The sequence below is a fragment of the Nothoprocta perdicaria genome, unplaced genomic scaffold (assembly GCF_003342845.1).
Source record: "Nothoprocta perdicaria isolate Ctin4 unplaced genomic scaffold, notPer1 scaffold_517, whole genome shotgun sequence".
In the NCBI taxonomy this organism is placed as follows: domain Eukaryota; kingdom Metazoa; phylum Chordata; class Aves; order Tinamiformes; family Tinamidae; genus Nothoprocta; species Nothoprocta perdicaria.
In genome coordinates, this window is record NW_020455774.1 from 81,591 (window position 1) to 107,244 (window position 25,654).

Sequence of the window (25,654 nt, forward strand, 5' to 3'; positions counted from 1 at the left end):
GCCACTCACTGCATGGCTGCGATAAGAACCTGGACAGAATAATTATAAGCAAGAGGACACCATATAGCAGCCCCACAAGTTATGGCCATCTACTTAAAGCCAGCTCTGATACTCAAAGGCTTGTCTCAAATTCGCCCTGTTTTATGGCTTACTTCATATAAAAGGAAAACCACGCATGAGTTTTGAGCTCACAGAGGGCATAAGAGCATAGGTTCCCCTTGCAGGAAGACGAGAAAAAGACCTGATTCAAGAAGAAGGCCTTCTGCCAGGTCAAGGACTAGGTCTGGGCAAAGGAAAACACGTGTTGTCCAAGCGCTAGGGCTTTGGATGAGACCTGGAGAGCCTCAGCTATGGTGCAACTGATGCAAGATCCAAGCTTTAAATCCTACACGCTTCATGTCTTCAGCAAGTAGTCAAGCAATGTCATTGTATAAATCATTTTTAATGCCCAGGCTCTTCTCCCTCGTGTCACCTTCCGCCCCCCAAATTTCCCAAGTAGCCATTTATCCCGAGCAGCTTAATATTAAAGTAAAATTACAGTAAAGGAGAGATCCTGAACGTCATGATTCCCCCCAGCTAGACGAGTCCTTTTTATAGAGGGATTATTTTCAGCTGATTGCCTTAGGGCTGCTGGAACAGGCTCTTTAAATCCATCATTTTTAGCCTTCCAAGGAAGAGGGTGTCACTATTAGCCTGCCTGAGGTGCCATGGCTTGATCTCCTGCAAATACCAGGACAATTCTCCCTCCTCACCTCATGTTGTCCCCATTAGCCCCAACGGTGACCCAGTATGTCACTAAGCTACTATCGAGCAAACCATCCTCCTCCTCCCCAAATTCAACCCATTTCAATCATGACCCTCCTCCGATGACCTTGTTGGCCAAGCGTGCCAAGAGCAGCCTGTTTGCAGCCACCAAGTCTTATGCTGTGCAGGCACCGTGGTGATACCCATTTACCCACCGGCATGCCATTTACTTTGCCAAGATTTATTTTAATCATGTTTTGATAAGGCCACGTGACCTCCCATCAGTTGAAGCCTTGCAGCAAAGCTCAAGACCGCCGCTCTACTTCCAGCTCTGCCTTCAGCTCACCACACAACTTGGAGGAAGCAGCTCTGAATAACATCTCCATTTCCCAAACTGCACAACTGGGAAAACATTGACCTACTTGGCAAGACTATGGAGAGCCTGCGCTTTTTTTTTTTTCTCCTCCATTTTAATGATTTAAGACAACCTAAATGTGAGGCGCTAGAGAAATGGGAACTCCACAAAGTCATTAGCAGAAGGCCCAAGGGATACCTTGAAAGCCAGGTACTTTTTCCTGTAATCCAAATATCCTTGGAGCAATTCTGCCAAAAAAAACCCTAACCAAGCCAACCACATGATGCTTTGGAAATTGTCAAACCAAGGTCAGCAGGCAAGAAGATTCTCAACGAAAAGGTCCAACACAACCAGTGGCAAGGGGAAGACAACCACTTAATGGCCACCATGGAACAAGCTGCGGAGATGCAAGAAATGCCGGTGAGGCCTCTCCTCTCAGCATGAACTTCTACCACGCAGAGCAGCCAAAGCATGAGGACACCTTCTAGGATACTTTGAGCAGAAAGCAATGAACACAGACTCCATACTTTCATGTACCGAGCACAAAAGTGCAAAATGCAGCAGGTTGCCCCAGGGTAAGAGAAAAAGATAGACCTGCAGGCTGCTCCTCTTGGGTTCTTCCTAAGGTATTGGAGGAAATGGATGCTAAAAAGAAAGGAAGATGGGACCAAACTCTTCTCGTTGGTGGCCAGTGACAGGACAAGGGGGAATGGGGACAAGTTGAAACCCAGGAAGTTTCATTTCCATGTGAGGAAGAACTTCTGCACTGTGAGGGTGACGGAGCCCTGGCACAGGCTGCTCAGGGAGGCTGTGGAGGCTCCTCTCTGGAGGTCTCCAAACCCGCCTGGATGCAAACGGGTGCCCCGTGCTCTGGGTGTCCCTGCTGGAGTAGGAAGGCTGGACTAGATGATCTCTAGAGGTCCCTTCCAACCCCAACCACTCTGCAACTCTATGAATTTGTGCCAAGCACAAACGCTTCCTCCCCAAAAGGAGCACGATCTCACGAGGGTCTGCCACAGCTTTGCCCAAAGCTGCAAAACTTAGCGGAGCTAAACCTGCCGTGGGGTGGAGAGTTGGCTCCTCCTCCGTCATGTCCCCAAGGCTCAAATGCCACTTGCTGCCTCGTCCCCCACGCTGACCAGCTTCTCTCCCGGCGAAGAAGGGTCGCTTGTTCCCACGCGTCCATGGCATTCGGCTGCTGGGCGGCCCTTCCCACACGGACAAAGGCTCAGCTGGGAGCCCGGCTCCTCGCTAGTCCCCACGTTAAAGGCCAACCTTGTTCTTGACGACTGCAGCAGCTTATGGAGACATTGCAAGATATCGGCTTAAAGAGAGAGTGAAGCTCCTTTGCAGAGGGCTCTTGCAGCTCTGAAGAGCTCTCCGTTTGGTTGCCACAGTTTATTCATCTGTAAAATAACAACACTGCCTGCAGCACAGGAGAGCAGAGCAGGAGAGACGGTCATAAAAATCCTTTCCAGGCTCAGGTTGAGTCTTTAATGGTTGAGAGTCCCTTGGTGCCAAGGACTGTCCACGGGCAAAGAGACCAGGCTGCGAATTAACTGGGAACAATTAATTGGGAACAAGCTAAGACACAGGTATCCTTTCCTCCTAAAAATAATGGTGCACGACTGTTTAAAGCAAGTATTTGCTGTATAATTTTTCAAAGGCTGTGAGTGGCATGTGCAGACAAGGCTTTCTGGTTACTCCCAAATCATCGGTTTGGGAGGAGGATTTCAGACCCTCCTCATTTAGCACGTGCACAAGTGACATCTTCTCCATCCTCCTGACCCAGCACCACCATTCCTACACCAGGCAACTCTGCACTTGCAACAGCATAAAAAAGCCTCTGTGTTGGAGGTTAAGAGCAGCCAAGGGGCTCAGCACCAGCTCAAGCTCTTTGGCAACCCCACAGCAAGCTCAGAAACGGTCACCAACATTGGCTTGATTGGAAAGGTCGGAGGTACCAACTCCAGCATCACTTGGACCTTGCATGGGGCTTCTCACCCTCCTTCCACAACAGGGTATCCAACATCCTGCACGTGGCGGGGACCACTTCCATCCACCTTCTCGGGGCCCAGCACGGGTCACAGAGTGGCCAGGCGCACATCGGAAGCGCTGGAGAGCCGAAGGATTAGTAATAGCTCTGCCCTTTCGCACATGGAAGCGGGCCAGGCACTTGGCTAATGACTTGCTTGGGCAGGCTTGGCAGCGGCCGGGCGCGTGCCGCCTTCCAGCTCCTTGACCTATTTACGCGCCCAGCCCGCTGCCAACCTCACGTACCTTTGGCTTTTGCCTCTGCACCTTACAGGACACTGGAACAACTGTACGGGCCAGAAAAGCCGCAGATAAACACGCTGTTCTCGAAGGGAGCTTTTTTTTTTGTCCCTTAATTGAGCCCTTGTACAAGCGACGTTCAACAATCATGAATCCAGCTGACAAATCCACAATTCCCTGCCATCCCTGTAATTAGCCGCAGACAGCTGACTTACCCTTTGACAAGCGGCGCTCTATCTGCTCCGAACGCCTGGGCAACTGCTCCGCGTTGCTACTCGGCGTCATTCCTTTGGAAGCCTTGCCCTTTGTGCCCGCCCCGAGACTCCGACCGCGCGGGGCACGGGATGGGGGGCCGCGCTCCGCGCTTCCCTGCGGCTCCATTTCGGCTGGACGCAGCGGGATCCAAATCCTCCGGCCGAGGGGGGAGGCTGCGCGATGGGTTTCGCGTCGGAAACTGCTTTCCCTGGAGGCGTTGGATCAGCAGGGGCTGGATTCTCCGGGGAGCACAGCGGGCTCACGTTGAGCACTTGTTTTCATCCCCACGTTCAAGGCGGCCCCGTTCACCCAACGCGCGCTCCCTCCTCGTTCACAATTAAGAGGTGCTGAATCATTTAGGCCACCAATTTTATGCTGAAGCCATAACTCAGTTTCATAGCTTTCAGTCAGGGGTAACCAGACCCAAATTCCTTCTTTTACATATAAAACAGGACAGGGTCACTCATTTTTTCCCCACCACAAGGGCATTGGCATCAGGAAAACAAGCGATGCCCCTAGATGCTGCTGCTAATAGATGCCACCTACACACCCTACCTACTTTATTATTAAAAGTAAAGTCATATTTAGGCTTGCTGGAGAGCACCGGTAGGTCTCCTCTTTGTTAATCAGAGCTTGGCAGTCTTCAGCTGCAAGAATATATGCCAAACTATATCTTCCCTACATGCTTTCCAGCAAGAGCCCCTGCTGTGGTCAACTCGTAAGGCTACAGCAAGAGTTTAGCTCTGCTTATGGTCCTAGATGTTCAGGAAGATGTTTCGTGGAGTCTCCTTCTCTGGAGGTCTTCAAAACTCGCCTGGATGCTACCCTGTGCCCCATGCTCTAGGTGTCCCTTCTTGAGCAGATGGGTTGGACTAGATGATCTCTAGAGGTCCCTTCCAATCTTAACCACTCTGTGAAATGAGTGGCTATTTCTACAACTTGATAACCTACCTTGCCATAAGCACCTTCTGTAGTTCCCAACAGTCACGTCAGGGCCAACATGTATCCTTAAACTTCAACGTTTCATTGCTGTCTAAGAAGGAGAACCACATCCTTCATCATGCAGATTAAAATTTAAAAAGAAATGAGCCTTTCTCCATTGCTCTATAAAAGGCTTAATGCTTATGACATTTATATGGTCAACCAAGTAGACTGAACACTCCAAAATCAGCCCCAGAACGCAGGTTGCTTGCACATCATGGGGATTTACAGATATTCATGGATTCCAGCCTCTCCAGTTGGCTATCAGGAAATGAAGCTTGGATTAATATGCATCAGGAGGCAAAGGCTCTAAGGTCAAATACTGCCATCTCCATAAAGAGCTTAACCAAGTCTTGCCTAACAACCCAAGCAGGATTGGAGGCAATCTGCCTCATGACCTAGTATAGATGTATAGGTGCTCAGCTATTCCTATCATCCACCAGTTTGTCATTCCGGAGCTGCACCCTTTGGCATCAGAGGGATAAAGAGTCCGGGTTCAATCATTCACATAAACCCTACCGAGGTCACTGAGATATCACACTTAGCATCTGCACAAGCCTAGAAATACTTTTACTCGGTCTCTCGGGTTGCTAGCAGGAATAGATGCCACCACAAAGTAACTTTGCTACCAGGACACACAGTTTTTGAGATCCAGGGCAGGAACCTTTAGCAGATACACAGCTCCTATCTCGTCACGGATGATGGTCACATCCTTGCAGAGCAGCGCTGGGTCAAGCAAGCTTGTTGACGAGATTCCGTGCTTTTAATTTGCAATCCATAACGCAAATTTGGCACAGTGCTCTGAACAGGCTCCTGTTCAAAGACTTGCCACCGAGCAAAGACGTATGCTATGGAGCACAAAGTCTTTCCCCATTTCTACGCTACTGCAGGGAAGATGGTGCTGACAGACAGAGAGGAATAGCCTACCCCACCACCCAAGTGATAGTTGATGGAAAAAGGTAGGGATGGACCTTCAGCTCCCCGGGATGTCTCACTGAAGAATCAAAGTTGGAAAATCTCAGTGCTCTCGGTATTACTTGTAGCAATGACACGAGACCAAGAACATCAATAAATCAAAACTGTAGTGTTTTATTTCTATCAATACGTCCAGGCTAAGTATGCAGGGTCACGGTGCCAATCCATTTAACCGGGGACTAAAACATTTAAGCACAGCTGAGTCTGCATCTGAATCCTCATGACCTTCCCCCAACATATCCATCCATGTAGATCACTTAAGAGTACTTCGTTCTTCTGCTTCACTCTCAGGGAGGGCATTTGCTGCACAACCTGCGCCTTCAAACCCAAACCAATGCTCACAGACTTAGGCCAGAGATCTGCCAGACCGCTCAAGGCACCACCTGGATACCAGCAACTAGAATAAGTGCATTTTCTCTCCACACACTCCAGGAAAAACTCACTAGGCATCATAAATCATTAGGAAGACACACAGGACTTACCCACTCAGCACTGAAGCAACACGTTGGTTTGCTCACTGGTGAAAACCAGAAAAAACAGACAATTTTTTTTTTGATAAATGAGGCACGGCGTATCAAACAGCATCAATATTTCCCCATTTGCAGAAAAGTAACTACGAGAGATTTGACCTGCTGATGGCACAGATTTTCCCCAGCCCAACTGTGCCGCTCATCAAAGAAAGGGTAAGAATTTTTTCCCCCAAATCTTTCATATAATGACTTTGAAGACAGCAAAAAAAAGATTCCCTAGAGTACTCAAAGATCCAAGCCACCAAAAGAATATTATTATGATGATTTTTTTAAGCCTGAGAATATTCTTGGGTAACAGAGCTCACCAGTTTAGCTGATATGTTCAGCATGCTTAAAGCAATATACGTTAATAGGATTTTGTTCTTGGACTAGTTCATGTCCTTGGCGTGGCATGTTAGAACTCAAAAATAAAAAAAAAATCCAAAAAAAACCCCCCCAAAAAAACCCCCAAAAAACCAAAAACCACAAGAGCTGTTCTTAGCAGCTCCCTGCCTCTTACTCAGTATTTACAATTTAGCTCATTCCAACTTTTCCCACTTTCAACCCCGATACCACCCAAATGGGGATTTTATTCCTGTCCTTTACGTGATATACGGCGACTTGAGTAGTTGCACAGTATATTTCTCCGCAGAACATTTTGGCCTCCAAAAATAAAGCAGTATTCACAGATGGTAGAGCCCCTGAGGAAAACCAGCTTTTATTAACATCCGTAACAGCGTTTCTGCATCTTTCTAGCTCCATCATGCAGAACCGCAACCGACTCTTGCGCCACATGGGTTAGTTCCTCATTGCCAAGCTTAGCAGCTCCATCACTTCACTTCCACATTAGCACCAGGAATTAAATTTGCATTAAGCCGGGTACATACGATCAGTAGGAAGGAAGCAGGGATCTTAGAAGTCATCCATCAGCAGGACAGGAATCCAAGCAGCAACCAAGCATGAGGTCTGAGGAACATATTGCTGTTCCTGCAAGAGAACTTGACCTTTCTGCACCAAAGCAAGCCCAGCTCAGCACCCGAAAGCAGAACCACCGGGTCTGAGCAGTGTCCTGCTCTCCACTCGCTGCGCTGAAGACACGCACAGCTTCTCCTCTCTCTGGATTTGCTGTTTTGAGATGCAAGAGAAACCACAGCTTCATTGGAGAGCACCGAGAAGGATGAAACTGTGCCAGGAGAGTGGTTGGCGCCGAGCCCACACACTTCAGCGTATTAGTGGCACATAACAGCATCTATCATAGAAGGACTATCCTGACATTAGACACAGAGATGAACCTGTGGGCCCTCTACGAAAGTGTCACACCCCTTGGACAGCTATATTAGCTAAATGGGCAAGGGAGGATCTCCTAGAGTGGTCCTCAAAATATGGAGCATGAACTGAGCTTTGGGTTGACCTCAGCACCCAACGAAAGCAGCCAACAAACTTAAGCTCAGCTCAGATCTCTCCGTTTCTCCCTCATGTGCTGAGGGCCACTCTAATGAACTTGAATAGGGGCTTTGCTTCCCACCGAGCCTGGTGGGCTCCCATCCAACATCTTGACCAGTTGCGTGGCACCGCGCCAGCGATTTGGAGACGTCAACGAGCATTCGGCGCAGAAGAGCTGATGCCATCAAGTTACTGGACGCTACAAGACAACACAAGACGGTCGCGTCGGTGCATCTCGTACAGCCAAGTTATGACCCACTTCCCAACAAAAAGCTGCCAGACAGGAACTGGGCCCCGATCGCGCGTTTAAGAGGGAACGAGGGCGAATGCAAACGCAATCCCATCCCTTTTTCTAGCGGCTCAGCAGGTCCGAGCAGAGTAGCGTGGCGGTTTCAGCGCTGCAGCGAGTCGCAGACTTGTTTTGATGCGTGAAATCCCTTGAAAGAAAGGAAAAGACAACTTTGGCTGGGAACTAGTCTTCGCTGATAAGGATCAGCGTGGGAACGGGAAGCTCTAGTAACAACTAGTCAAAGTCTATTTATACAAGTCATCCATGCCAGAGACAGGCAGGAGAAAGCACAGGAGTGACACGGAGAAAGGGCCCTCCTCTAATAAAACCATTTCAGCAAATGAAGAAGTGGAAGATATTTTCCTTTTGGTGCAAAGCTCCATCTAGAAACTATTATCACATACTTCATTTGTATTATTTAGCTAGCGTTTCCAAATTACTGCAAACTCTAGTGAGGGCCAGACTAATAACAGCTGTTTATCAACAGGATTATATGGGTGTGTATGCAGATAAATATCTATTAATCTATATATTTTTTTGGACCAGGCTTCCATCCAGGATTTACCAAGGGCATATACGGATGTTAGTATCGCATGCTCATTTCAACACCTGTAAAGCATGGGTGTTGCAGGGGTTGGTAGGAGATTTACCAAGCCAAGCACCCCAGAGAGCACATGAGTTGCCACCGTCATGCTGTTCATCTTGCCTGCTCCCTCTCTTACTTTCTTGAGCCTCTCCATTTAAGCCATAATGTCCTCAGAGAAGAAGTTATCCATCACCACACCATCGAGTCTCAGACATGCTATCCTTACTCCAAACACCCAAACAAATCCATAGCTGACACCATGCAGAGCAATTGCCTTCTGCTGTAGCTCCGTGAAAGGGATGAACAATATTTCAAACAATTTCTGGAGCAGATAACATTCCTAGCTCTACCTGCAGCAGCTCCCCGGCATGTTTTATCAGTAGCTCAAAGCATCTAACACCTGCTAGAAAGCCATCTGCCTTCTAGTATCCATGTTGGCACCACATTCCCCCGTTGAGCTGAGCAAACATCAAGAGAATACTCAAATTCAGAGGGGTTCTTTCAGTGGCAATTTCTCCCTCTCAGAAGCAAGTCACCTCAAATCAAGATACTGGACATAAAGAGGCAACCGAGTCATCCACTCAAGAACCTTGGTACCTGGAGACCTCTAACTCTGTAGAGTTCAGCACCCACTTTCAAGTACTATTTATCAAGACCACCAAGCTGATCGGGAAATGGATTTCCATCCCTCTCATTTCTGTGGGCTTTGGATGATTTCCTTGTCCACGACAAAATTTTGAGCAGCTTCTTACCGGACCTAAAAGGTTGAATGCAATAGGTAGCCGTGACTGCTGGTAAGCTGCGCAAGACCACGATTCCCCAAAAGGGACCTTGCTTTCCAGAAAGGAAGACACCCGAGTGAAAATTGAGACAGCCTCATGCTTTGGGAAGGATCATTTATGTTGAACCACTCTGTTAGGATCCAAGAACAACTCAATAAGAGATATCAAGAAGAAGATATCAAGAAGATATCAAGAACCCAAGAGATAGCTGTAGAGGTCTTTCAATCTTGACACCACAGCTGAGTTTTCATAGCACTTGCATGGGTTTGGTCCATTTCCTCCGTTTTAAACATGTCTGATCCCCACTGGAATTACCATTTTTTGACAAGAGCTCCACACTGCAATAAATCAATCCAGCTACTAATGATTCATCTTGCCATCTAGCAGCTACATCTTTGATGAGTTGTTTTCCCCCTTAGATGCCTCACCACTCTTGTTCCGAGAGTCTTTTTGATCAACTGACACATCGGAGGCGAGATCACATGCTTCTGGGCACCCAAGTCCCTCTTCAGGTCTGAAATAAAATTAGCATCATTGAAGCCAAATTACGTGCAGAGAGTCCTCAATGAAGTCGGAAGTCTCCAGCATCAGATGGCTCTGAAAGTGCTTTGGCTTGCTGCTTTGCAGTTGGGTACTTGAGCTGAAGTCGGATCCCGTTTTAGGCATCTTTTCAGTTGCTATTTTGGCCAAGGATGAGAAGAGAGAAGAATAAGGCAATCAAGATAGCATCCTGATCCCACCCGGAGCAGCGCACACCACCTAACCCACCACTCCTGGGGCCAAATCAGGTTGTTTGGAGTAGCTGTCCTCGCCCTAAACCACCAGCCTAAGCTTTGGGGTGCAGCTTCCTCTGCCCACACGACCTGCTGGATTCATCACACTCCCACGGAAGGTAGAGATGAACACCTCTGTAGCACGACTTAATGTAGGAATTCAGAAATACTTCTTCCATTTTGCACCAATGGATGGGAGCAGAACTCAGGGTTTAATAGTAAAATTCAAATAATCAAGTACAACTTGGTGGCATTAAATTTAAAGTTACTCTAGGCGTTCCTAAGCAATTGCTGTTTGAATGTCTCCTGTGCTGCAGCGTTTTCTTCCTTGCAAGACTCAGATGAGCAGGGCTGCACTTTCAGCTCGTGCATTAAATGCTTCCTCTCCTCCCCTCTGCTTCTAAAGGTGCTTGCTGGGATATTTATGACAATCAATTCTCTGTTTATGTCTGGAGTGGAATGAGGAGCTCAAATCTCTTCGCTGCAGCCAATTAGAGGGTATCCAGGGACTCAAACCAGAAAAATAGTTCAGGTGACGGTGTCAATACACAATAAAAATCTATTTTTTTTTTAAAGGAGCTTTATTCTTTTATTTTAGGGTAGTTTTTATGCATAGAATAATTAGGCAGGATGAAAAGATTAAACTACTGTGAAATTCCATTACTAAATCCATTCTCCTACAACCAAAACCTAAAGAAATGTGAAGTGATTATAAGTATAGCTAGATCCATTAACTCTATTTTTATTTTTCAATGGGTGAACAGAGCATAAATAATTTCACCATTTTCAAGCTAACTTCGGTTTTACTGGTAGCCTTTTTTTCCACCTAATTTTACTTGACAGCCGCCACTTTTATCAAGTATTAGCTGTTGAGATCAGAAGCCATTTGAGCTCAAATAACCCCAAGAAGTCATGCAATAGTTCCAAGATAGCACAACAAAATCAGGCAAGCAGTTTAAATCATGGCCTCTTTAGCAAGGTGAATGATTCCCTCGCATTTCCACTATAGTGGGTATTGGACAACTTCAGGAGAGCATCAGCCTGTAAGCAAAAACCAACATAACGAGACCATCAGTTGCACCTATACCAAGTATAGGCTCCTGTGACATCATTGGCTCCAAATCTCACTTGGCCTCTCTCAGATGCGTTCACATAATGTCCCAGGACAGGAGCATTTCAGAGACAAATGGATACGAGAAAGAGAATTTAATTAAGAAATGAAAGGTAGCAATTTGAGCAGCTAAATCAGGTCCTGGTCTGACCTAACATATCCAAAGTCCTGACGTTATTAGAGTATTAAGTGCTGACACAGCCTGCAAGGCCAGACCTAAGGTCTTGCTAGCCCCATACTTCAAGCGGAATGAGAACATAGGGCCTGGCTGTCACCCCTGTCCCCTTGTGCCCCCCAGCCACTGCATTAGGAAGGTTACAGCAGATAACCCTCCCAATTTATCATCTATAAAACTGTCCATTCCTTCTCGAACCTCCTGATACCATCCATCTCCACAACCTCCTGTGACACAGATCTTGAGATTCACTACCTACTCTGTAAGAAACATCATCTCATCCATGGCAAACATCTACTAGCTCCTAGGAGGTTCTCTTGGCTTAAGTACCATGGGGCTCATTGAATGGTGCTACCTTCACTTCACCACCATCCTCAGTTTGGAAACATCATACTCCAGCATCTCCACGAGTCCATTCACTGCCTCTTAAGGCAGCATGAAGATCGACTAATCTCGATCTAGTAATCTGGATCTTAATGATGTACTTAAGTACATCTGTTTTTCTTTCTTCTACTTCAGCTACAAATTGGAGGTCAAAAATAAACTCTGCTCACTGCACAAAAACAGCATGGATGATTTGGGGACACCTTCCATGGTTTCTCCATGGATGGAGAACACAGAGATGGTCTATAAAACCTCATCTCGGGACATTATGAAGCTGTAACGATGCTGTGGAGCTTAGATACAGACCTTCAAGACAAGACATTATTTAGGCCTGGCAAACGGAGAGACTTGCTGTACTATGTGACACATCTTTAACGGGTACAGAACAACAGAAGCTGAAGCAAATTCATGAAAAATCCAAGACTGGACTTGGTACAAAGCAAAACACTGTTTAAGGGCCTCACAAATCCAATCCACACAGCGTTTTTTCCCCCCAAGTCTCAAAGATAAATGTGAAGCTATAATTAGCTCTCCCTTCCTCCAGCTAGCACCTTGCACTCCTGACAGATTCAGGATACTCATCCCATTTTCCAGCACACTGAGCCTCCAAATGCCATCCTTCATCCTGCCCTGGGATACAGGCTGCACTCCCTGGAGCTACCAGCTTTTTACACAATCACAGAATGTTCAAGGTTGGAAGGGACCTCTACAGATCATCTAGCCCAACCTTCCTGCTCCAGCAGGGACACCCAGAGCATGTGGCACAGGGCGGCATCCAGGCGGGTTTTGAAGACCTCCAGAGAAGGAGACTCCACAACCTCCCTGGGCAGCCTGTGCCAGGGCTCTGGCACCCTCACAGTCAAGAAGTTCTTCCTGACCTGGAGATGGAATTTCGTGTGTTTCAACTTACACCCATTACTCCTTGTCCTGTCACTGGCCACCACTTAGAAGAGCTTGATCCCTTCCTCCCTACATTCCCCCTTCATGAACTTATCCATGTTGATCAGATCCCCTCTCAGTCTTCTCCAGAGAAAACAGGCCCAACTCGCTCAGTCTCTCCTCATACGAGAGATGTCCCAGTCCCCTTTTTACCACATGCTGCTGCTCTACGCGCTGCCCTTCGCTTCCCTTGAGGCGAGGAGGCTCCGGGTTTCCCTAGGATCTCGGGTCCAGGAAATGAAAGGGCTATTGTGAAGGTGCCCAACAACATCTGGCCAAGCACCCACGCTTTCAATGGCCCTCTTGTTTGACGGCACCACATCGTGCTCGGCCGCCCGACGAGCCATTCCAACGGAGTGAGGCAATATCTGGGCAATGAAACCTCACAAGTTTCTGCTTTGTGCCCTTCAGCTCTGCCGCTTTCCCGCCTTTGTTCTGAGGGACCTCTCTGAGCTTTCATTTTGCGAACCAAGCCTCAAAACATATTTCGAGATGGCTACTCAAGCGAGATCAAATCTAACATTTGAGCTACTGATTTTAACCTTTCTACAGCGTCATCCAGTGTCTCACAAGGCCCTCAAAATGCAGCTTCCTCAGTCCACGTTTTCTCTATCACCCCAACTTTTTGGTTATAACTGCATTTTTGAAGACAAATCTCGACTATCCAAGGATTTACCCTTTGTTTCCTCACTCCCATCACTGCTCACTGTTACTACTAATCATCACGACACTAGCAAGCGTTCAAAGTAATCACCATGATCTTGTCCATCTGGCAGCTGGGAAATACCAGTTATATAAAACATCAGCCACACCTTAGGCACACTGGGACCAGAGTCACTGCTGTTGCTTGGCCTCATGTCCTTATTTTTAAATAAATCAGTTCAGACCCCTGTTTAATTCCTCTCGGTGCAAATATGTGATTAAAGCAACACAGTGTTCTCCCATTTCATCCAGCTCCATTGACAGTGAGAATATGCCTCTAGTTAGTTGGTGCTCCCCGATTCTTTCTACACTGCTTGAATTTTGCCTCTTGAAGCTACAGAACTGAGTCTAAGCACCCCCTGGAAGTGTCATCCATTGCGACTTGTTCTTAAATTGGCTGCGGAACCAAATCTGATTGTTTTGTGTCCAAGCTCCATGTTTCCGTCAAGTCTACTCCTCCATCAAGATATCCACGTCTCGGTCTTCTAGCAGCCTTTCCAGCCTTTTGGACCAACACTACCACATCTGAAGACTGGCAGGGAAAGCCAGTAGAAGACAACCTGGTGGCAGGGATTAACTGAAGAGGAGTTACAGATGTATTGGGCCCAATTTAATGTAGACAACTTAAATTGGCCCAAGTTTGGTTAACATGGTCCTCCGATGCAGTGCGGAGAGATCAAGAGCAGGGACTCATGTCCCCTCATGACAGCTAGTCCCCATTTTAGAGGTCTGCCCAGTCTCCCTGAAGGATTACTTCTCTCCTTCCAGTTTACTGACTTGAGATATCTGCCAAGTCAGGAGCACCGCATCGTCTTGGCAGGTCACTGGCTAAGCATCTGGTTTCTTTCCAGCAAGCACTGTTCCCACACCATTTTAGACAATTGGAGCAGAAAAAGCAGCATAGCCAACACAGACGACCTTCTGCTATTCCACAGTGATGAGAACCACCTCACTAGGCACTCAGCCCGCTGAAAGTCAAAAGCAGCCTTTACGACGAAAAGTACTGCCTCAGAACTAACCAAATAAACAAAATTGTAAATCTGTGCCCAGACTAACAGAGATTTTTGACTTTTATGAATAATTTGCAAAGTTAGGGTTTACTGCTACCAAAGGACTGCGGTAATGGTATGTCTCTAGCAAAGAGCTCGATGCCTTAACCACTGCTCACCTCCAAGCTGTGCCCAGGTTCATCAAGATGCTCAGTCTTGAGCACCATCACAAGCCAGCATGGGTGAAAAGGAGATATCAGAGGTTTCCACAACAAAAAGAGGGAGACACCCAAAGACCCTCTCTTCATATAGTAAAGTCACTTCTCCTGTGCTGACTTTCTTGTTTCAGGCTGGGCAGTTTTCCTCCGCAGAAAGGCACGCTGTGCACTCACCTTTCCTCCACATCAAACAAGGGTAGGTTCTCCTCCTCCAGCACACCGCTTACCAAGTCCCCGGTTCCAGCTTTGTACGCTGAGCCGGTACAAGAGGATAGATCAAAATAATTCTTAGAGCTGAAAATTTCTTCCACAAAAAGAACTCCCAGTATTATGGGTTACACCTATTATTTTTTCCTGTGGCCCAGGGATGCCTTCACTCCACTGTGTTGTCTATGCAGTGGCAAGTATCGCGCAAAAAGAACGCAAACCACACCAAGTTTCCTCCCTTAAAAGTTGCAGAGCACATGGAAAATACTCACTGACCTACCCTTTTGGTATATTTGGGACTACAAAGTAATCGTCCATGCTGAACAGTTCACCACAGAACAGTGGGTCACGGGAAGCACGACACGCTGCAGATGACAAACCCTTTCTCAAACGTCTTCCTTCGCTTGGCTCCTCGTGAAAATGTGATGCCAACGAGAAGAGCTGAGCTCTGTTAATACTGCACACAGGAAAGCATGCTCATATTTTTAGAAAGCACACATGGACGTCAACGCTTTCTTCACCCAACGGGAGGCACAGCTAAGAGATGCTACTCCGTGGAAGTTAATATGCACACAGCATGGCATGGGTGGGTTGTGAAAACATTTTTGCAGGCACCACAGATTTACAGCATTACTCAAAGGACAGAGGACCCAAGTGATTCATGCTCATCATTCTGGAAACGCAGCTCAAGCTCCCTTCCTATCCTTATACGCCTAGGACAACGTGTTCATGAAGATCCTGTTGCTTAACTCTCCTCATTACGCTCGTCATAAAGCTTGTCCTTCTGTCCATGACGCTGGACATTTTTTTTTTCCTCGTAGGAAAATAAGAGACTGCTGCTTAATTTGAGGAACTCTTAAAAAGAACACGCACAGAGAAGCTCTTATGATACAGAAAACAGGTTAGTCAGAAGAGCAACACGCCTGATCTTCAAAGCAACTCTCCTCAACTTCATTTTGCAAGGAGTTGAATTTTTACCGAATCACTGGTGGGTTCTCAGCACCGCGAGTCTTCCCATTAAGACACCCACCTTCGTTTCAGTCCTCACAACATTTTTTTTGTTATCCCGCAGCATTTTAGCTCCTCGGATACCACGCCGTGGGCCATACGTCACAGGGAACAAAAGGCAGCATGATAAAGGGAATATTCATTTCTGAAGGTTTACGGGGCAGGAAACCCACTTGGTTAATTAGTTCCGGGAAAGCGTAGGACGGCAGTGAAAATGTTAAAGTCTATACTCATGAATTTCATGTTCTGAGCCTGCTCTTTCTCCAACAACAACATCTTATCACATTGCTTGAAAAATTCATTGATTCTGTTTTCCTTTGATTCAATGACAAAAACTCATTGACCATTTCCCAGACATAACTGAATTAAATCACCACCTTCTCCCAGAACAAGTTGGTAAAGACAACTCTTCACCTACCAGCAGCTATCAAACCAAAACATGAAATATTTTGACTTAGAAATCAACAGAAGACGACTCCACCAGCCCCATAACCAGCCCTTCATCATCCTCGAGGAGGTAGAGATTTCTAGGTAAGCCCTTAGACCTAGGGCATGGGCAGGAGGAATACCGTGACTGCACTTGTTCTGAGACTTGGCGATTATTGTAAATCCTTTGTAATTAGCCCTTTAATCTGTTAATTCTATTTAATAAAAATAGATTTTACATTGGGTTTTCTATCTCATAAAAAGGGTATTGCAATGAATTCTTTCCACCCTTTATAAGGACAAGATGGAGAGGCAGTTTCCAGATTTAAGAAATTAGAGCACACTTGCTATCCAGGTGCGTCCTGTGCACAGGGGACTTCAGGGCTTGGGTTTTTCCTTAAGGAAATCAAGGTCTACATCTTAGAATCCAGAAGTCCCTAAAAAAGCTTCCTGCCATTGCAAAAATAAGAATAACAACAACAACAACAATAATAAAAATAACAGCACAGGTGCTTTCAGGATCATCAGAAGAGGCTTCATCCAGTTCTGAGACCTATAATTTCCCATGGTCTCTCCAAGCCAACCAACGCAGTCTCCTGCTCACCTACTCCCTCCCAATATTATGTCACTCCAGAGCATTAACAGGATTTGTCTCTTGATTTTTTGGATGAATCAGGCCCCTAACTGTTTTCCTTTTCCTTCCCACACAAACACCAGGACTGCTTATTAGTTTTAACTTCTGCAGTTTGGCTTAAAGGCATCTTTGGAAGAAAGGAACAAGGAAATCAGCATTTCTAGCATACTAAGCTTTCTTCAGCATTATTTTACTCCATAAAAGAAAACCTCCACCTAAAATAAACAAACAAAAAAACACACAAAAAATACCCAACAACTCAATTGAGAAAAACAAAACCAAATTGGTTTTGTAGTTTTGAGGTCTGTAGTCAAGTGTCTCAAACTGAGGTGCTTGGCATCTGCTCCCTTTCCATTATCCTTAAACCAGAAGGATAACTCCCTATTTCCCATAGCTTCCCAGTCATCCCAATCCTTGGTGGTGAAGCCAGCTGCCCCATCCCTCCCAACTCTACCAACAGTGTTGGCCATCACTAAGACAAAGACCCTGTGTCCGAAACCCAGCGTCTCTAAGGGGATCTGCTGGGGATCCCAAGCGCTTACTGGTCATTTTCTCTTAAGCCCAACTTCCCAGCTCCTTGTTCAGGTGGTTGTGCTGCTCTAGAGGTTCATGAGGCATCACAATTCAGGTCGCTCTCCCACCCAGGCTGGGTGAGACACGTGATGCCCACATCCAGACAGGAGGCCTTGCTCTGCTAGCTCTCTACTTATGACCCAGCTGCCATGTCTCAAGCAGCAAACAAATGCAAAGGGTGATTACGAGCAGCTGAAGAGCAATTTTAATCATCTCCTAGCAAGCCATTAACATTACATTAGGACAAGTGAAGAGCCTCCTTTCCTTTCAGGGCCACCTGGAGTCCTGCTGGCTCCAGCCAAACACAGACAGCCAAGACTAGACTTCTTGCTCCAAGCCTCAGACCAAACACACAGTCTGGTTTCTACCTCGGGTAAACAAGTATTATCTGCCCACCTTAAATAGAAGCTAGAGGGTGAGCTGTCATGGCAACTCGAAAGGTCAGCAATGTAGTAAGAGCTCGTTCCTGTGCCAGAGAAGGGATATTTGCTAGAAATAGTTTAATATCATCAGTAAGTCCGATGCCTACCGCAATTCTTCCATTTGGGACATGAGCTTGTCGTTGCAGGATGAGCTGCCTTGGCCATTTTAAACGCAGGAGGTAGAGCAGGGTGGTTGGGCTATCCACAAGGTCACCCAAAAAGTCTTTGCACAACCTCAGAGGGTTACAGCTACCGTGCTCTAACCCCAAAATCTTGCAGAGAGGAGATATCCAGCAAGAAAAGCACATTTTGGTTATGATACACTGCAGATAACGATGTCAAACCGCAAGACATCTCCTAAACTTTCCTCCTTCCATGGGGATTTAACTCAATCTCCAGGATGGCTCTTGGGGCAACAGGAGCCCTCAGCAAAACGCTGCTGCTGCCGTTGAAACTCAGATCACAACGTGCGCACGAAACACCAAAGGCAGCAGTTCTTCTGGCAGCTACGTTTGCAATCCAAGGTTGTGCCTTTGGAAGCACAGGACCCCATCTCACAAGAGGTAGAAGAGCCACGCACAAGCAGAAATGATGGCAAGTTGCACATCTATGCCAAATCCTACCCTGCGTCTCAAGAAATCATTTTGTAAGAGGAAAAACGACTGTCAAAACTAAGACACTAGGTTTTCAGCTCAGGAACATTTTTAACCTTGAGGGAATGACTTTCTAAAGAAAGTTGCTTAGGTTTCTCCTCTGTGCCTCATTTGTTCCAATTATACAAAGTAGGATTTTTTGGGGGCTTTTTTGAAAAAAAAAAAAAAAAAAGCATTCTGGTAAATCCTGTTGAAGATTGCTTAAGAAGCCAAGGCAAGAAGCAGCAGAGGCTAAAGCACTCGCTATCAATGCTCTTAATGATCTCTTAATTTCCTTAAGTCAGTATTACACAAGAGGGCTGAGCAGGGCCTGAACTCCTCCAGTTACTGCTTACACGTGGGAAAAAACAACGTTAGACAACTGCAGCGAGCCAGGGCCACCTTCCCAAGGAGCCGGGCAACATGAATTATGATATTATGTGCCATTAGGTCCTTCGTCACCCTTCCGTGTCGCGTTAGGGGAGCTTGCAAGACACAGCTCTACTGATGCAGGGCTGAAAAAATAAAATATCGTCCCGGTGGTGCAGACGTGGTGGGGTTGCCACCTCCAATGCGTCCGACTGTAGCTGCCTGTTCTGGAGTCGAGGCTGGTGGTGCTGGGGTTGTGTTGGGCTTCCTTTGCAGGGTCCTATGAGCCAGGTCCTTTGCAGGTCAGAGCATCCCAGGTTTCCTGCACGTGGTGGGCCAGGAGGACACGTGGTACCTGATAACAGTGGCCAGTCTTTTTAAATCCTAAAGCCACCCGGCAGGGCACTGCTGCAATCAAAGCGGGTGAGATACAGAAGGTAAATGCTGAGAAAAAGGAAGAATGAAGCTGCTGCAACACGGCACAGCTCTGGCATCTAATCAGGCAGACAGATGAAGGCAGCAATCTGTCTCCTTAAGATATGCAAATTTTATTTTATTTTATTTATTTATTTTTTTATTGCTGCAGAACTGTATTTGAAGGCGCGCACGAAATGGCTGCGGCAGGAGGGGGCTGCACCAGGAACGCCGCTCCGCAATCACGAGGCAAGCGGCGAAAAAGCTCATTAGCGGCAGCGTTTAATTGCCGGTAGCCGGGGCGCTCTCTGACACCCGTTATTAACTCCCTAACGTACCTGCGGACCAGGATCACCAACCCTGGAGCTTCAGACCCTGCTGCAGGATCAGCCTCCAGACCTGCACAGTGCAGCGTGGGGCTGGAAGGACCCAACCCCATCCCTGTGCTCCCAAAACACCGTTTGCTGTGTAGGATTATGTGCACAAGCCTGTTTTACTCCAGCACAAGTCCAGCCCCACGCCAGAGTCCTCCAGGGGACCTTTTGCACCAGATCCCAGATTCACCAGATTCTGTGAATCCCAACAATTCCCTTCCTCTTGGCTCTCCAAAAATAATCATGCAGAAACCAGTGTCACCCGTCCACATACCAGCAGCAAACAGGTAGCTCATTTTAAGTTTCAGCGTGAGAACCGGGTTTCAATTCTTCCCATCTTCAAGGCAGCTCCCCACCAGCATTTGCTTCTTACCACATCAAAATCGGCCTCCTCCTACTCCATCCCATCTATTTTGGTTTCCCAGCCAGCAACGCACGCAGAACCCGCCCGTCTCCTCTGCACGGAGCCCTGCCTGCTCCGTCCGCATCCCGGGTGCCGATACCACGAGGAACTGGAGCAGATTCCTGCCGTTCGACCTCCTCCGTTCCTCAAATGCCTCCCGCGTGGCAGGTTCTTCCAGGGATGGGTTCCAGCAGCCCTGTGCCCAAGGGCAAGCAGAAAGGACACCCAGGAATGGGAATTATTCCCAGTTATTTCCAGTCATGCTGGTAGGGAGGAAAAGAGGTATCGAAGGAGCGGCTGCTTTTGCATGTGTGTGACTCCGGCCATCTAAAGCTGCAGCTCTGCAACCAGCTAGGCATGAAGAGGCCCCTGTTTCTCCTGCCTAGAAAACTGCAGCTTGCACCCAGGTGCAGGCACAGGCTGAGCTGGGAGCTCCGAATCCCAGCACCTGGAATACCCTCGAGAGGTACAATTGGCTGCAGGAAGCTCCACAGTGCTCCTGAGGGAGCTTACAGCAATCCCTGATTTTTCCCCCCTATTTAATCACTTTTGACACAACTGAGAGCCATTTTACTGGCTCCAACAGAGATCAGAGGGCATTCTTTGGAGAGCTTACATATTTTCATCGCGTTTTCCAGAAACCCACGTCCTGCTTCTGCGACTCAGCCTCCCGTGCGTTAATGCCGACTTAGTGCCCACAGCTCACGTTGGTCCAGCAACACCCTCCACCCACAAAACAGCAAGAAACTGGGTCTTTTTTACAAGGATAAGCTCAGCACGATGGCTGAATTCTCACCAGGCTACAGCAGAGCTCTAGTAACCGTGTGCGATTGGAAAGGAGGTTTGAGCAGTACAAAGAAGATGTAAATAAGTTTACATGTGCCCTGCATCAAAGATTCAAGGAGATGTGAAGTGTGAAAACATCCTTTTTTTCCCCTGCAAGAGGCAGAAGGAACAGTAGCAGTGAGACCAAAGTGGTGGGAGGACAGGAGAAGGAAGAGGACCAAAAAAAAAAAGTGTGACTGCAGCAGAAGCTCCGAGGTTGCAGGGAAACCGAGGCAGGAGAAGAACAGAAGAACATGTGGGCACGAGGGCAGAGCTCGCACCAAGCTCTCCAGGATGAGCTGGGAATATAAAACTTGGGCACGTGCAGCGAGACGTGTGTTCAGCTTGAGCGCAGAACCTCATGGGTTCCACCCATGAACCTCCACCTTATGGGGTGGAGAAGCAGAGGGACAGGGATGCTCCTGGAGGAGGAGGACACAGGCCCTAGTACTATGAGCTGAGACCCAGCTCCCTGAACCCCTCAATGAGCAGCAGTAGCATGAGCAGAACAGAGGTGAGAAATACGCAGCAGATGGAACAACCTGGAGAAGCTTTTTAGCAAACCCCACAAGACTGTCCCCTAACTTCTGCGGGCCTCCAAAGCCCATTGCAGCTAACCAGAGTCTAGCAAAGCTTGACTTGGCAGCTCCATAAGCAGTAGGCAGGAGCTGAAACGAAAGTTCAGGGGAATACTGCATTTGCAATCTCAAAAAGGGTAAAGGGAGGAGGGAAGGAAGTGTCCCAAAGCAGGGCAGCCCTTCAGCAAGAGGTAGCCCGGTAGTCGTAACGAGCTGAAGAACATTGCATCACTGGTGGCATTTGTAATACCTGCTGCTGGAGCGTGGCCGAGCCAATTACCGAGAGAAATATATATCCCCAGGAGGTATGGGACTGTAAATGTGCAGAACAGGCAGCTATGAGACTCTCTTCATCGGGGGTTGTCACACAACCCCGATGTTCCAGCCTGGGGTCCTGCTCCACAGCGCTAGGGATAAACGTGGCATCTGTTAATCTGTTAATGGAAGTGATAATTAAAGGTAAGATGCTCCCAAAGACTCCAAGGAAAGGGGCTATGGAGACAGATGGCTTGGTGCTAGGCATCTGCTGGGCACTTTACACCAGAGGTAAACACAGCCTTAACTTGAGGGATTCACAACCTTGAGGGCTTTGCTGCGCTTGCTTGTGCCAAGGGCCAACCACCAAGCTGCAGGAAGCTTCACGGCTTGAGAAGAACCTAAGGAGAGCTCAACATGTATGCAGGAGCTACGAGGAAACCTACAGCTCAACCAGAAGACGTTAAACTCTGCCTAGTAGAGACTGCTCTGCTTAGTATGAGGAAAGACTAAGTGAGCTGGGCCTGTTCAGCCTGGAGAAGAGAAGGCTGAGGGGGAATCTGATCCATATGTACAAATATCTATAAGTATAAATATCTGAGAGGAGAATGTAGGGAGGATGGGGCCAAACTCTTCTTGATGGTGGCCAGTGACAGGACAAGGGGTAATGGGGACAAGTTGGAACACAGGCAGTTCTATCTCCATGTGAGGAGGAACTTCTTGACTGTGAGGGTGCCAGAGCCCTGGAACAGGCTGCCCAGGGAGCTGGTGGAGTCTCCTTCTCTGGAGATCTTCCAAACCTGCCTGGATATGACCGGGTGTCCCGTGCTCTAGGTGTCCCTGCTGGAGCAGGACGGTTGGACCAGATGATCTCTAGAGGTCCCTTCCAACCTCGACCATTCTGGGATTCTGTGACTGTATGGATGGACAGAGGGTCAAAGGAGTTTTAGCACCTTTCCCTGCTGGAGACACACACCTTTCTCCAGCAAGGCAGTCCAATATCTGATCACTTTTGAAGGTACTGACCTGCTGCTCTAGTACATTGCCTCCATATTAGATGACTCAAAGACGCCAGAGCAACCCTCCAGCCTTGTGAGCAGCCATAACCCACCTGCAAACACTTCTAGATGTGTCTAGAAACCCCAAGACTTAAAACATACACCCAACTGTCCCAGGACCTGTATCCTCACAGCAATTTTTGAGCTATCCGAGACTGGTAGCGTTAAAGCAAGCACACAGCAGGACTTTAATATATTAGCACCAATACTAATGCAGGAGAAAGGGCACGGACACGGCAAAAATTAATAGCACAGGATTAATGAAGGAAAGAAGCAGCTGACTGGCCACAGCAGACAGGGTAAAACAACCTCGGGTTTATACCACTTAATAGTAGGTGTCCTGGAAGTCATCGCATAGATGTCAGCATGATTAATTGCTATTTATCCGGTGCCAGAGCAGGTAGCTGATTGCTGAGGTGGCAAGTGGGAAGGCCAAGCGAGGAGGCGGCGGGGAAGGGAGTAACTCAGGGCCAGCAGAGAAGGCGCTGACTCCAAAGTTTGGGATTTGTGGTTGAAGTTGTAGGCTTGAAGCTTGTTTATCCCACTGCTGCTGTGGGAGAAACAAGCTGCAAAGCAAGGACAGTCATTGAAGGACTTGCAGCACCAGTCAAGTCAGGAACTTCATTTTGCATGAGCCATATTTAAATGGATGGTTTCAAGCCTTTGGAGCTCGGAGTTGACTTTTCAGCTCGGCCACTACACCGTTTTAACATGGCTCATCAGAGCAGAAAATTAAAGCTAGGCCAGCAGATAGCAAGCTCAATCCAGTATCAAGTAAGTCGGTTCTCTGAGGGAAGAACACGTTGACACAGAAGTTGGGAGTGTTCTCAAGTGCTCATGAAGACGACCCATTAGATTAAAACATTTTTAGTAACTTGGTAGTTACGAGTTACTCCCCAGCAACACCATAGACCAACTATTTAGTAGAAAGCTCCCTTTTTCTCCCCAATCCAAAGCCAGTTGCTCAACTCCAAGGTGAAGTCATTCCTGCCCCATTTTCCAAGGCTTTCTGTAATTCCAGAGGCTTGAAATGAATGCTCGGATGTGCAGAAGGCCAAACTCCAACATGCTGAAGGAGAAGACGCCAGAGAGAGGCCACCACTTAGCTGGAAAAGCTTCAGCCAGCTTATTTATCACTCACATCCTGGTCAAAATTGGGAATTCTGCATTACACAAGCAGTCAATGTCACAAAAATGAAGGATTTGCTATACGGTCATTCTGGAAAACCTGTTAGAGGAGTTTCAACACAACACGGCCAAGGATTTTTGGCCATCAGGACTGATTCACAACCCCATTCTCAGCATCCACACATTAGAGGCAGTGAGGAAAAGGGACTACAGGCTACCAAACCTGCCATCTTTCTCTTTAGACCTTCCCAATTCTTTGTTAGGTGCCCTCAGCAATTCCCAGCAGCATCCTCTTCCAATTGACAGCAGCTTCCAAGGGCAAAGAACCAGAAAGGCTTCCTTAGATGTAAGACATTTTGCACGAGCAAATCGGTCTTCTGTCCCTGTGGGAGGACAAGATCTTCCTCCGTGTCCACGTCATCCCTACAATGGAGAAGGGCAAGGAAAATGCTGCAGAGCGAGTGATGTTCTTTCTTTTATGGGCCACTGAAAAAATAGGTAGGCAGGTTAAAAGGACACCATATAATGTAAGGTTTTAGAACGGAAGGATTTGAACAGAATGGCTGTATTTATGAGCGCTGTCGTTTTGGGCAACACATCAGCATGCAGCAGCAGTCATGGAAATGCTTGAGGGAAAGACTCTTGGGGTGCTGCCCCATTGGGGCAACTGGAAGAGCTTGGCAACCTTCCTACAGTTAAAGTCCTGATCTTCCTACAGTTAAAGCCTGGAACACGCTGCCCAGGGAGGTTGTGGAGTCTCCTTCTCTGGAGGTCTTCAAAACCCGCCTGGACGCCACCCTGTGCCACATGCTCTGGGTATCCCTGCTGGAGCAGGAAGGTTGGACTAGATGATCTCTAGAGGTCCCTTCCAACCTTGAACATTCTGTGATTCTATGGTCTTCTGCTCATAGAAAGCCCACGTACACACTGCCAGAGCACAGCTCCGATGGAGAAACTAGCTAAAACAGCAGCAACTCGACGAGCCCGAGCCCCAAATTAAAGCCTTTAATCCACTAACACCACGTCGAAAAGTCTGGGAGCCTGCTTTAAAATTACGAAGCCAAGCAAGTACCCGGAACCCAGACACCAAGGCGGCCAGATGATGCCTGGTCTGCAGAATCAGCCAGACCTGCAATTTACCCACTGATTAGATCCCCCCGAACAAAACACCGCGGGAGGAAAGTTAGTCAATCATCACACATTAGCCACCTGAAGGAACCTGTGGCAATTTGCCTTACAGGATAAGGGAGCTTACCACAGCTTTTTTTTTTTTTATGGAGCTGGAGGGATGGCAGCTGTTATTTAGGCCTTATGATGTCTTCAGAACTTGCCTGGCCTGTCTTGCACAGCGCAGGTTTCAGGCAACGCTGGCAACTCGCAGTATCAAAGTGCTCCCTGCACAGCTCCGTGCAATCATTTCCCACCAGAAACATGATGATTTTTAATATCTGAACTGTTCTGGACACTCTCAGGGAAAGTAAAGTGAGTTTATATAAGCGTGCGTAGAGAAAGTCCATAGTTGGTTGGCACTGGCTGCACAAACGCCACTGTTTTGGCTCTGAGATCTCTAAGAGGAAGTTTATCTAATGCAGAGGCAATCAAAGAACATCCTGCTTAGAAAAAAAACACAATGCAATGAAAAAAATATGTGCTGCCAGCCAAGAGTGAAAGGATAAGGGAATAACTCTGTTGATCTAAAAGGCAATTCGGGAAGAACTCCAACAAAATGCCTTTTGAAGTCATGATACAGCCCAAAGCATCCAGCGCTCTCCTATGCTGTAATGAAAGTCTTGTACCACCTGGGCCTCCAAATCAGATCCTCAACTCATTTCATAGACTTGTTTCCCAAGACAGCTAGAGGAAC

The 25,654-nt window shown here is 47.4% G+C and overlaps 1 protein-coding gene across 1 annotated transcript in view; it reads right to left on the bottom strand.

Moving 5' to 3' along the window:
• The window catches only part of ARHGAP39 (Rho GTPase activating protein 39), a 103,058-nt gene that overhangs the window by 62,838 nt on the left and 14,566 nt on the right, over positions 1-25,654 (bottom strand). The window contains exon 2 of the mRNA XM_026048160.1: positions 14,659-14,737. Within this exon, the coding sequence (XP_025903945.1) occupies positions 14,659-14,737 (79 nt within the window). The remainder of the gene's footprint in view (positions 1-14,658; positions 14,738-25,654) is intronic.